At 45.2% G+C, this 11,178-nt stretch overlaps 1 protein-coding gene across 1 annotated transcript; it reads right to left on the reverse strand.

The window, feature by feature from the left end:
• Nucleotides 1-1,089: 1,089 nt before the first annotated feature.
• Nucleotides 1,090-10,851, reverse strand: LOC121556072 (potassium-transporting ATPase alpha chain 1). The gene is made up of 21 exons (XM_041869944.2): nt 10,720-10,851; nt 10,567-10,626; nt 10,008-10,211; nt 9,544-9,657; nt 9,149-9,283; nt 8,623-8,740; nt 7,012-7,280; nt 6,611-6,919; nt 6,359-6,493; nt 5,992-6,184; nt 5,042-5,217; nt 4,743-4,879; nt 4,189-4,339; nt 3,853-4,021; nt 3,529-3,683; nt 3,316-3,439; nt 2,943-3,088; nt 2,646-2,779; nt 2,351-2,452; nt 2,152-2,243; nt 1,090-1,897 (listed from the first exon to the last, which is right to left on the reverse strand). The coding sequence occupies exons 1-21, from the start codon at nt 10,849-10,851 to the stop codon at nt 1,869-1,871; spliced, it is 3,084 nt and encodes a 1,027-aa protein (XP_041725878.1). The 3' UTR covers nt 1,090-1,868.
• Nucleotides 10,852-11,178: the final 327 nt, after the last annotated feature.

Consider the following 11,178-nt stretch of genomic DNA (forward strand, 5'->3'; position numbering starts at 1 on the left):
TCTCAATGGAATAGCGAATTTAACTAATCTAATTTCTCAGTGTAAAATAATATCTCTGGGGAAAAAACATTGAAAATAAATAATTATTTTATGGAAAGGGGGATACCTAGTCAGTTGCACAACTGAAGCATTCAACCGAATTTCCGCATTTAACCCAACCGCTCTGAATCAGAGAGGTGGGAGTTCTGCCTTAATCGTTATCAACGTCATCGGCGCCCGGGGAACAGATATTGTTGGGGGTTAACTGCCTTGCCCAAGGGCAGAACGGCAGATTTGTCCACCTTGCCGGCCCGGGGATTCGAACCTGCGACTTTTCGGTTACTGGCCCAAAGCGCTTAACCGCTATGATGGAATGCTACCTAAACGTTTAGTTTTGAAGTTGACTAGATTCATCTCTAATCTGACTGAACAGGGTGTATATTAAATGTTACATCACTTATGGTGAGTGGCGTAAAAATATCTAAATGTATAGGAATAATAATATGTGAAGCCAATTAGCTGTCAAACCATACGGTCATTGTGTCAAACCAAGAACACACTGTAGCCTACTTTACTCAATGGCGCCATCGTGTGGTAGTGCGTTGAAATGACCCAAAAGGAAAGGAAGTACATCAATGACATCATATCCCTCAGTATTGGTAAGCTTTTTTCACTGTGGAGGTGTCAAAGCTATATTATAAAAAATGCTTAAAGGTACCATTCATTCTGGTGGGCACATTACTGTTGCATACCGGTGTTGTTAATGCACAGAAATAGGGAAAGGCCAATAACAATGATTAAAAAAAAGCAGCAACATCAATGGAGCCAGGAAGTGAATTCTGTAAAGTCATCCTGGAGGGAGGGGAGTAGCCTACCCACAACCCAGCTCAGCCAATGGCAGCCCAGCTCAGCCACCCACAGCCAAGCAGATGGTCTGATGCTGTAGGACAGGATAAGATTAGATCAACCAGAGGTAGACTGAGCTACACAATGGACAAACTCATGAGTGTCTCTGACTTTTAATAAAAGTGATTCATTAATTTCAATTGAAATTATAATAGTGGAGAAACATTTCAGATTTCTCTCTAGAATATGAAGTCATACAATACATTATATTTGACACACTTTATTCATACAAATACAGAAATACAATGCATATAGGCTACTGTATCACCAAGAAAGAACCCTTGATGGCAAATATGTTTGATGTTATACATAAAAAGGCAATTGAATTCAGAAGCAAAAGGCAATCACACACAGACATCTACATACTGGATTTACAAAAGGAAAGGATTCTAAATTAAATTTGATATGACAAACTCACATCAATCATTCTATTTTTTGTATTAGAACATGGAGGTGTCTTTAAACACATATCACATAAGAATTTATGGTTATTGTTTCAATGTATAATATTTGGTTCCATATCAGAAATGGTTTAGGATATTCAGAGTTTGGCAAAACTTGTTTGTTTTTTAAATTCTAATGGACACCATGGCACCAATGTTTGTAATGGAATGTTTGGGGCCAAGATGGAGGATAGTTTGCTAGTCAGACTCCGTCTGTATAGCAGGTTTACGTTTATTGTCATGAGTCTTGTCCTAGAGGCAGAACTGAGCGATTTCCTCTTAGGCCAGCTTTAAAGTCAAATTGGCTATATTGTAAAAGTTCATGAAAACAAAAATAAGTTTAGGGTTAGCCATTAGCTAGGGTTAGCAGTGTGGTTAAAGTTAGGGTTAGAATTAAAAACAGATTTGATGACTTTGTGGCTGTGCCAGCTAGTGACCACTCTGCAGAGCTGAGCTGCCTCCAGAACAAGATTAATGATGAAAAACGCAAACCTACGTCTGTATACCTATGGCTCTGGTCTAGATATCTGCCCTCTTGTCTCAATAATACAGCTCCTGGTCCCACCAACCTGTGAGAGGGAATGGAAATAATGAGAATTAGGGTGGACTACTGCAAGAAATGGATGGATAGATGATAAATAGATGGATGGATGGATGGATGGATGGATGGATGGGTGGGTGGGTGGGTTGGTGGGTGTGTGGATGGATGGGTGGGTGGGTTGGTGGGTGTGTGGATGGATGGGTGGGTGGGTGTATGAATGGATGGATAGATGCATGGATGGATGAATGGATGGATAAGACAGAAGCAAGCATGGCTACTTACTTCCTGGATGTCTTCTGACCCCCAGCTTCCTGATCTCGTCATAGACGAAGATTAGAATTCCGTACGGGATTGGCACGAACCACCATTGGCCCCTGTAAGGGGGAGTTACACGCATGAACAAACCAACATGAAAGCCATCAAAACAATGACAGAGAAGATGAATCGACAACCATTTAAGTCAAAAAGAGTGTAACAGTACCTAATGGGCATGAAGTTGAAAATGTTAGGCATCCCTGGGCAGTAGCACAGCAGGTTACCCAGTAACAGCTGGAAGACGATGGCACTCACCAGCACCTTGTTCCTGCACACAAAGGGAAAACATGGAGGATGGTCAAACAATGTTTTATTAGCCCCATCAAGATTGACACATCCCAAGTTATTTAGTTGGAAGCCTTCTCTGCCACCATCCTTTCATGAACGATACATAAAATAGAGTATATGATTGTATGTAGGGAGTAAGAGACATTTGTTCCCTGCAGTCACCATCCACTGACCTAAAGAAGCCCTGCTGGAAGATGGACAGACGGCGGGTTTTCCTGATCAACACGTCAGCAATCTGGCAGATCTCGATACTGATGAAGAAGACAGTGTAGCAGGTGTACTGCTGATACAGACGCTGGGCGTACGTCTGCAAAACAGACAAGACAGGAGATTTTCAACAGGCATTTCCAGGAGGTACAGGTAAGTGAGGGCGCTGTAATGCCACACGCACTCGCCACCCCTGGCCATAAGACACACACACTAATCCCCTCCTGGCTATATCTATCCTACAGTAAGCTACACACACTCACCCACTCCTGGCCATAGCTGTCCTGCAGGTCCTGCAGATGGACGTTCTCCCAATGGGACCTGAGCCCCACACACAGCAGGGGATACCAGCCCTCCTGGGCCATCGCTGTAAAGTAGTCTGTGAAACCAGCAAAAGACTGGATCGCTCCTGGAGAAGGGAAGAGGGGGAAAGGGAGAGAGAGAAACAAAAAGAGAGGGAGAGAGGAGAAAATTGAACATGAAAAATGTACTATTAGACTATTTGTAGGTTATCACCTTGAATATTGGTAAATAAACCATTCAGCTTCAAGGATCAATCGAGCTCAAAGGACCTAGTGAAAAAGCAAGGCCTCTTCCAGATATTTACATACTACAGGAACAGACATGAACCCTCACCAATCTGGAAGTAGGAGTAGGCAGCCAGAGCTTCATTCACCAACCTATCCTTACGCGGGTTCCTGGGTTTCAGATGCATAATATCACTCTCTGCCTTCTCATAGGCCAGAGACACAGAGGGAAACTGTGGGATAGAAGAAGGATAATCATCATCATTCTACAGTGGTCTTAGAGAGCAGGGAGATGAGGGGTGAGGAAGAGGAGGAGACTCACGATGTCAGTGGCCAGCTCAATCATGAGGATGGTGATGCAGCCCAATGGCAGAGGAACACTGACAGTGATGTAGATGAGGTAAGGCGTGAGCTCAGGAATGTTCTTGGTCAGCGTGTACGCGATGGACTTCTTCAGGTTGTCAAAGATCAGACGGCCTGGGTGTCAGATATGGTCAAAATCAGTCCCTCAATATCAGTATTACTTAGTATCATGAAGGCTTAACTTTGTGAAACCAAATTTTGGTTCACAGGATACATTTAAATTGTAATCAGCCGGTTAAAATGGCTATATTTTTTTGTGATTTGCTAAGACACTCTCACTCACCCTGCTCCACCCCTGTGACGATGGAGGCAAAGTTGTCATCCAGCAGAATCATGTCAGCTGCATTCTTGGCTGCGTCAGAGCCAGCTATGCCCATGGCAATACCGATGTCTGCCTTTTTCAACGCAGGGGAGTCGTTCACCCCATCACCTGTCACAGCCACAATGGAGCCCTTAGTGAGAGAGAAAGTGAGAGAGTGAGAGAGAAAGAGATGGGATGAGAGGGTTTGAGAGAGATAACATGACAAAAAAGAAGGGTAAGCAAAACCCAAAACCTCTCTGGAATGCAGTGTGACTAAATTATTGGTATTGGTGGGGGGTGGGGCGGGGGGGGGCTCACCAGGCGCTGGCAGCTCTCCACAATGATGAGTTTCTGCTGGGGGGAGGTGCGGGCGAACACCATTTCAGGGTGACTCCTCAACGCTTCGTCCAGCTCCTCACTGCTCATGTCCTTCAGCTGACCGCCACTGATCACACAGGCACGGGCATCCCTGAAGACCACATAGAATAGATTAGATTAGAATGTGATAGAATAGAATAATAATAATAATAATATGCCATTTAGCAGGCGCTTTTATCCAAAGCGACTTACAGTCATGCGTGCATACATTTTTGTGTATGGGTGGTCCCGGGGATCAAACCCACTACCTTGGCGTTACAAGCGCCGTGCTCTACCAGCTGAGCTACAGAGGACCATGTCAAATCCACTGACATGTCAAATCCACTGACAGGGCGATATTACCTCCAAGAAGTTTTAGGAGTTCTCACTCCTTCTTACTTGATATACAAACTCTGTATAAATAGTCATATCTGTCACAGGAGATTAATCAACCACAGTGAGAGTCAGAATCCTAACCCTGCCATACCGTGTTGGTGTTGGGGACCAAGACCCACCTCCTGTTGACCTGCTCCACTGGGATGCGTTTCCTGGTGGCGATGTCCTCTACTGTCTCACTGCCCTCTGTGATGATGCCAACGTTGGCAGCGATAGCTCTGGCCGTGATCGGGTGGTCGCCCGTCACCATGACTACCTGAGGGAATTCACAGTGGAATGAGTTGATGTAGGTTGACGTGACACAATGAGAGAGACTGTATTAGCTATGTTCTAACTCTCTCTCTCTCTCTCTCTCTCTCCCTTTCTCTCTTTCTGTCTTTCTCCTTTGCTCAATCTCTCCCCCATTTGACCCTCATACCCTTATTCCAGCCGTGCGGCACTTCATGACAGCGTCTGGCACAGTGGCGCGGGGTGGGTCGATCATGGAGATGAGTCCAGCGAAACACAAACCAGACGTGGTGAAGTTCATCTCATCAGAGTCAAACTTGTAACCACGAGGGAACTCATTCTCATTCAGATAGATGTGACAGAAACCTGGAGACAAATGTTTGGACAGATTGGAGGGGTTAATGGGTATTTACTGTATGGGCCCAAAGAAGAGAAACCATTAAGGTACCAATTTCCCCCTGATACCTTATATAGCTTCTGTGGTACTATTTTGTATTTTCACATTATCTAGATGTGAGTTTTCTCCCCTCATCCTCTCTTGTAGTCAATTGATCCTGTTGCTTTTCTCTCTTGGCTTGTTCCTACAGCATTCCTGCATGGTTTCCTATAGCCTTGTATGGTCCCTTACCACTGTTGGGGAAGCTACTCTGAAAATATAGCTTACCAAGCTACAAATTAATTCACACTAAAATAAGTTAAGCTACACTAAAGCTACCATTAAGAAAAACATAGTTTACTTAACTAAAGTTACTTAGAAAAAGTAGTTCACTACATCCAAACTCACTTCGTGATACATTATTATATCTAAATCTGAAATGTCATAGACTACAAATTGCAAGAACAGATCATTCTGCAGTCAGATGTTAACAGAATGTGTAATTTAACCTATTAAACACAAAACATTTGGCAGGTCTGATACAGAAAAATAAAGAAATATCTTGCCTAATTCACCCATATTTTATTTTATTTTAGCCCCAAAAAGTAGTGTGTAGTTCCAGTAGTTAGCTACAATGCTACATGGCAAAAAAGTAACACAATAAATGTAAAACTACTGAAAACACTTCCAAGGTTTGAATTGAATTCAACTACTACCAAGCTACTAAAAAATGTAGTTCACTACTCCCCAACACTGTCCCTTACCCAGCACTCTCTCCCCCAGGCTCCCCAAGTCCATGTATGCGGTCTGGAAGGCCTCTCTCCACTGTTCATCCAGGGGCAGCTCCTGGCCCTTGATCAGGATGGTGGAGCAGCGCTCCAAGATCCTCTCTGGCGCCCCCTTCATCACCAGCAGGTAGCGCAGGTCCATGGGGTCCTCCAACTCATGCACTGACAGCTACTCGCCACCGGGGGGAGAGAGAGTATAATTCAAACACAAATAGCTCATTCTGGTAATGCCATTAAGGTATTTCTAATGGTCACATGATACACCTATACAACATACTATAGATTATATAACACACTTTCAACAGACTGACTTGAAATCAGATCAGAAAATCAGGCCTCTTACCTGGAACTTGTTGGTGGAGTTGAATGGTACTTCAACAACCTTTTTGAAACGCTCCCTGTATTCCATCATGTTCCCTATGGCCAGCTCAGTGAACTTCAGCAGAGCCGTCTCTGAGGCGTCGCCCACCACTATTCTCTGTTGCACATAGGTGTATTGTTTACATCATAAATCATCTAGTTTTTAATTGATGCTGTGTTTGTGAATGAATGTGTTTGCCAAGGTGTCTGTTGAGGGTGGTATCGATCTGCTCACCCTAGGAATAGGTAGAGACTCCTGGTTGGGTTTGAAGATGGCCCGGTTACAGAGTCCTGCCACTCTCGCCAACGATCGCCATGTCTCGGATGATTGGTCAAAGCTCTGACCTGATTGGTCCTCTGTGGTGTCTGCGGCATGGACCACATTGTCAAACCACAGGTGGGCCACGGTCATCCTGTTCTGGGTCAGAGTGCCCGTCTTGTCGGAGCAGATGACCGAGGTGGAGCCCAGGGTCTCCACAGCCTCCAGGTTCTTCACCACACAGTTCTTCCTGGCCAGTCGCTTGGCCGTCAGCGACAGACACACCTGGGGGGAGAGAGAGGGAGGAGGGGGATGAAAACTGTTAATAACCAACTTGATGAAGGCATAGACAGACCAGAGCCTCAGTGTTGACTCACAGTGACAGTAGCCAGCAGCCCTTCAGGTACATAGGCCACCACGATGGCCATGAAGAAGATCATAGCCTCCAGGAAGGCATAGCCGATAAACATGGCCACCACAAAGAAGGTGAATCCAAAGAAGATGGCCAGCCCAGCAATGATGTCAACAAAGTGCTCAATCTCTATGGCAATTGGCGTCTTCTCATTGCCTACGCCTGACGCCAAGCTGGCAATGCGGCCAATGATGGTGCGGTCACCCGTGTTGATGACCGTTCCTGTGGCCACTCCTGTTAGGGGCCAAGCAGAGGAAAAGGGATTTTAGATTACATTGTGAGTATGATGTTGATGTTTTTGCTAATTTGTGTTGTTATGAGTGTAAGTGTTTCTGTGTGAATCTTTTCTGTGTTTGATTGAATAAGGGGGGTGTGTCTGTCAGAGGAGGCTGGTGGTGGAATATATGGAATGGTACCAATACTACCAAACACATCAAACACATGGAAACAACGTGTTTGACTCTGTTCTATTAATTCCATTCCAGCCATTAAAATGAGCCCGTCCTCCTATAGCTCCTCCCACCAACCTCCTCTGGTGTCTGTCTGTAGTACCTTTCAGGCAGCGGTGGCAGCATGTACAGTCGTGGTCAAAAGTTTTGAGAATGACACAAGTATTGGTCTTCACAAAGTTCGCTGCTTCAGTGTTATGAGATATTTTAGTAAGATGTTACTATGGTATACTGGAGTATAATTCCAAGCATTCCATAAGTGTCAAAGGCTTTTATTGACAATTACATTAAGTTTATGCAAAGAGTCAATATTTGCAGTGTTGACCCTTCTTTTTCAAGACCTCTGCAATCCACCCTGGCATGCTGTCAATTAACTTCTGGGCCACATCCTGACTGATGGCAGCCCATTCTTGCATAATCAATGCTTGGAGTTTGTCAGAATTTGTTGCTTTTTGTTTGTCCACCCGCCTCTTGGTCTGGGGAGATTCCTGGCCATGGACCCAAAATGTCGATGTTTTGTTCCCTGAGCCACTTAGTTATCACTTTTGCCTTATGGCAAGGTGCTCCATCATGCTGGAAAAGGCATTGGTCGTCATCAAACTGTTCTTGGATGGTTGGGAGAAGTTGCTCTCGGAGGATGTGTTGGTACCATTCTTTATTCATGGCTGTGTTCTTAGGCAAAATTGTGAGTGAGCCCACTCCCTTGGCTGAGAAGCAACCCCACACATGAATGGTCTCAGGATAAAGAGGGCCTTTGCAATTCATTGCAATTCATCTGATCACTCTTCATGACATTATAGAGTATATGCAAATTGCCATCATCAAAACTGAGGCAGCAGACTTTGTGAAAAATAGTATTTGTGTCATTCTCAAAACTTTTGACCACGACTATATGTGTGTGTGTGTGTCTGCATGCCAGTGTGTTTGTGTGTGTTTATGTGTGTGTGTAGCACAGGAGGTTGGTGGCACCTTAATTGGGGAGGACGGGGTCATCGTACGGAATAAATGGAATGGTATTGAACTCATCAAACACATTGTTTCCATGTGTTTGATGCTATTCCATTTACTCCATTCCAGCCATTATTATGAACCGTCCACCCCTCAGCAGCCTCCTGTGGTGTGTCTACCTTCCAGGCAGGTGGTGGAGAAGAAGGCAATGTTCTTGGTCTCTAGGGGGTTCTCGTGGGTACACTCCGGGGTTTTGCTCTGGGGCTCTGACTCTCCTGTCAGGGATGAGTTATCCACCTGGAGGGGATGATGAGATCAAGGAACTCAGGGTTATAACATATGAAACCAACCAGGGTTCAAACCGAGATCTTCTGCATAACCTAACCCTAACTCTAGCTTCATGCCAACACCCCGAGTCAACCTTATACCTAACCCTAACCCTAGCCCTAACTTCCTGTCCACACCCCGAGTCAACCCTAACCCTAACCCTGGCTTCATGTCCACATCCCGGATCAACCCTAATCCTAGCTTCAGCCCTAACCCTAACTCTATAACCCTAATACTAATCCTAGCCCTAATCCTAGCCCTAATCCTAGCTCTATGTTCACATTCCTGCTCAACCTTCATCAACACCCTTAGCCATTACTTCTGGGTTGAAACTGTGTTAGTGGTCTATAATGGGAACTGGTGGCCTAGTGTACCTACCTTACAGCCCTGGGCAAAGATGATGCGGATGTCAGCAGGCACGCGGTCGCCGCCCTTGATCTCCACCAGGTCTCCCACCACCAGGTCCATGGCATTGATCTGGTTCTTCTGCCCATCACGGATCACCAGGGCTTGCTAGAAAGAGATAGATGGTTATACCAAATCCCAGGATTTCAATGATTGATTGATGGACTGACTGCCTTGGCTCAGTGCTGTAGTGAGTGGATTATGATCTGTCTTGATGAAAGATATATATTTGTCATGAAAGTAAACAGTTTCTTACAATAACAATTCAGGGCCAGGAGTTTTTCCTGGTCTTGTAACATGCTCAGGAAACACTCATGGCCCTAGTTATAATGTATTTCTCTAGTTATAATGTATTTCCATATCTTTACCTGTGGCACTAGATTTTTGAAGCTGGCGATGATGTTGGTGCTCTTAAACTCTTGGTAGTAACCGAAACAGCCAGTCACCACAACAACAGTGATCAGAGTGATGGCGAGGTACAGCTGTAGACAGGTGTGGTCACAGAGAAATGGTGATGAAACAAACAGTCACAATATGTTGACGCTGTAATACATGTTGTTATCGTAAATATTCCCCTTTCTTCACATTCAGTACTTGCTCCTTCAGCCTCCCAGTGCAACTTTAGCCTCTCCTTCACCCTCTCAGTGTAACTTTAGCCTCTCCTTCACCCTCCCATTGTAACTTTAGAGAACGCTTCAACTCTCTCCTTATCCATCTGTCAACAATCCCTTCCTCACTATTCTAATATTGTTCAACATTCCTGCCCTATAGTCTCCTACTCCACCTCTTCCTCTCTCCTCCCCCTTTTTCTTTCCCGCCCCCTCCTCCTCACATCGTCAAAGCAGCCGAGGGTTCCCCTGGAGAACTCGATGCCGAAAGCAATGAAGCAGATGACGGCTGCCACCCACATCAGACACTGCAGCCCTCCGGCCAACTGGCGGGCAAACTTGACGTACTCTGGGGTCCCTTTGGGGGGAAGCAGTTCGTTGGGGCCGTCTCGCTCCAGAACCTCTGCGGCTTTGCTGGAGGTCAGGCCCTGAGGGGAGGGAAGGGGGAGGAGGAGGGGAGAGAGAGTGAGAGAGAGGGAGAGAGAGAGAGAGGGAGCATTTACTCTATATTAGCAGCAGTCTGTTTCATCACAAAGACAGACAGACACAGACACAGACACAGACACAGACACAGACACAGACACAGACACAGACACAGACACAGACACAGACACAGACACAGACACAGACAGACAGACAGACAGACAGACAGGCAGATAGACAGACAGACAGACAGACAGACAGACAGACAGACAGACAGACAGACAGACAGACACAGACACAGACAGACACAGACATAGACAGGCACAGGCACAGACAGAAACCCCATGGTAGTTTAGTTACCTTGGTAACACTGGTGGTATACCTCATCTCTAGCTCTTCTATTGTGATCTCGTGGTCATCCTGTAAAAATGTACAGACTGTAAAAGCTACAATGTATTTATGAAGCAATTCTGTCCCATTTCATTTCCTTTTGGTCTTGCGAATCACACTCACAATGTCCATCTCCTTCTTCATGCCCTCTAGCCTATCCTTTTTCTTCATCTTCTTCTTTTTCTTCATCTTGACGTCCACCTCTCCATTCATCTCAAACATGTCGTAAGAGTCCTGAAGACAAAGAAATGACATCCTGTATCATCTTGCCAGGGTGTGAATAAACAATATCCTTGATCATTGAAGGAAAATCACATTTAATTTATGGCAATTTGATCACATAAATGGGTCACCTACCCCTTTACTCATGGTGGAGGGCCTGCCCAAATCAATTGAAGTCCAACGCTCAGTCCTCTTTTCCCCCGAAATCTTGGAAGCGTCTTTATATCCACACTAGGGACGTTCCTCACAGTAAAATCCCCAACCTCCAGAGCAGGACCAGACTGTTGGCTCAGCTTTATATACTACTGCACCACCTTCACCTTCTCTACCCGCCCCAAAATGGCAGTGCCATTTTAAGTG

The sequence above is a fragment of the Coregonus clupeaformis genome, chromosome 17 (genome assembly GCF_020615455.1).
Source record: "Coregonus clupeaformis isolate EN_2021a chromosome 17, ASM2061545v1, whole genome shotgun sequence".
In the NCBI taxonomy this organism is placed as follows: domain Eukaryota; kingdom Metazoa; phylum Chordata; class Actinopteri; order Salmoniformes; family Salmonidae; genus Coregonus; species Coregonus clupeaformis.

Bases quoted from the DNA above. Each gene is read 5' to 3' on its own strand.
- LOC121556072 (XM_041869944.2), bottom strand. From the start codon at position 10,851: ATGTCATTTCTTTGTCTTCAGGACTCTTACGACATGTTTGAGATGAAT. The intron at 9,658-10,007 runs GTGAGGAGGAGG...ACCTGTCTACAG, and splicing joins CCCTCGGCTGCTTTGACGAT to CTGTACCTCGCCATCACTCT. The intron at 3,440-3,528 runs GTGAGTCTCCTC...TCTATCCCACAG, and splicing joins TTGAGCTGGCCACTGACATC to TTTCCCTCTGTGTCTCTGGC.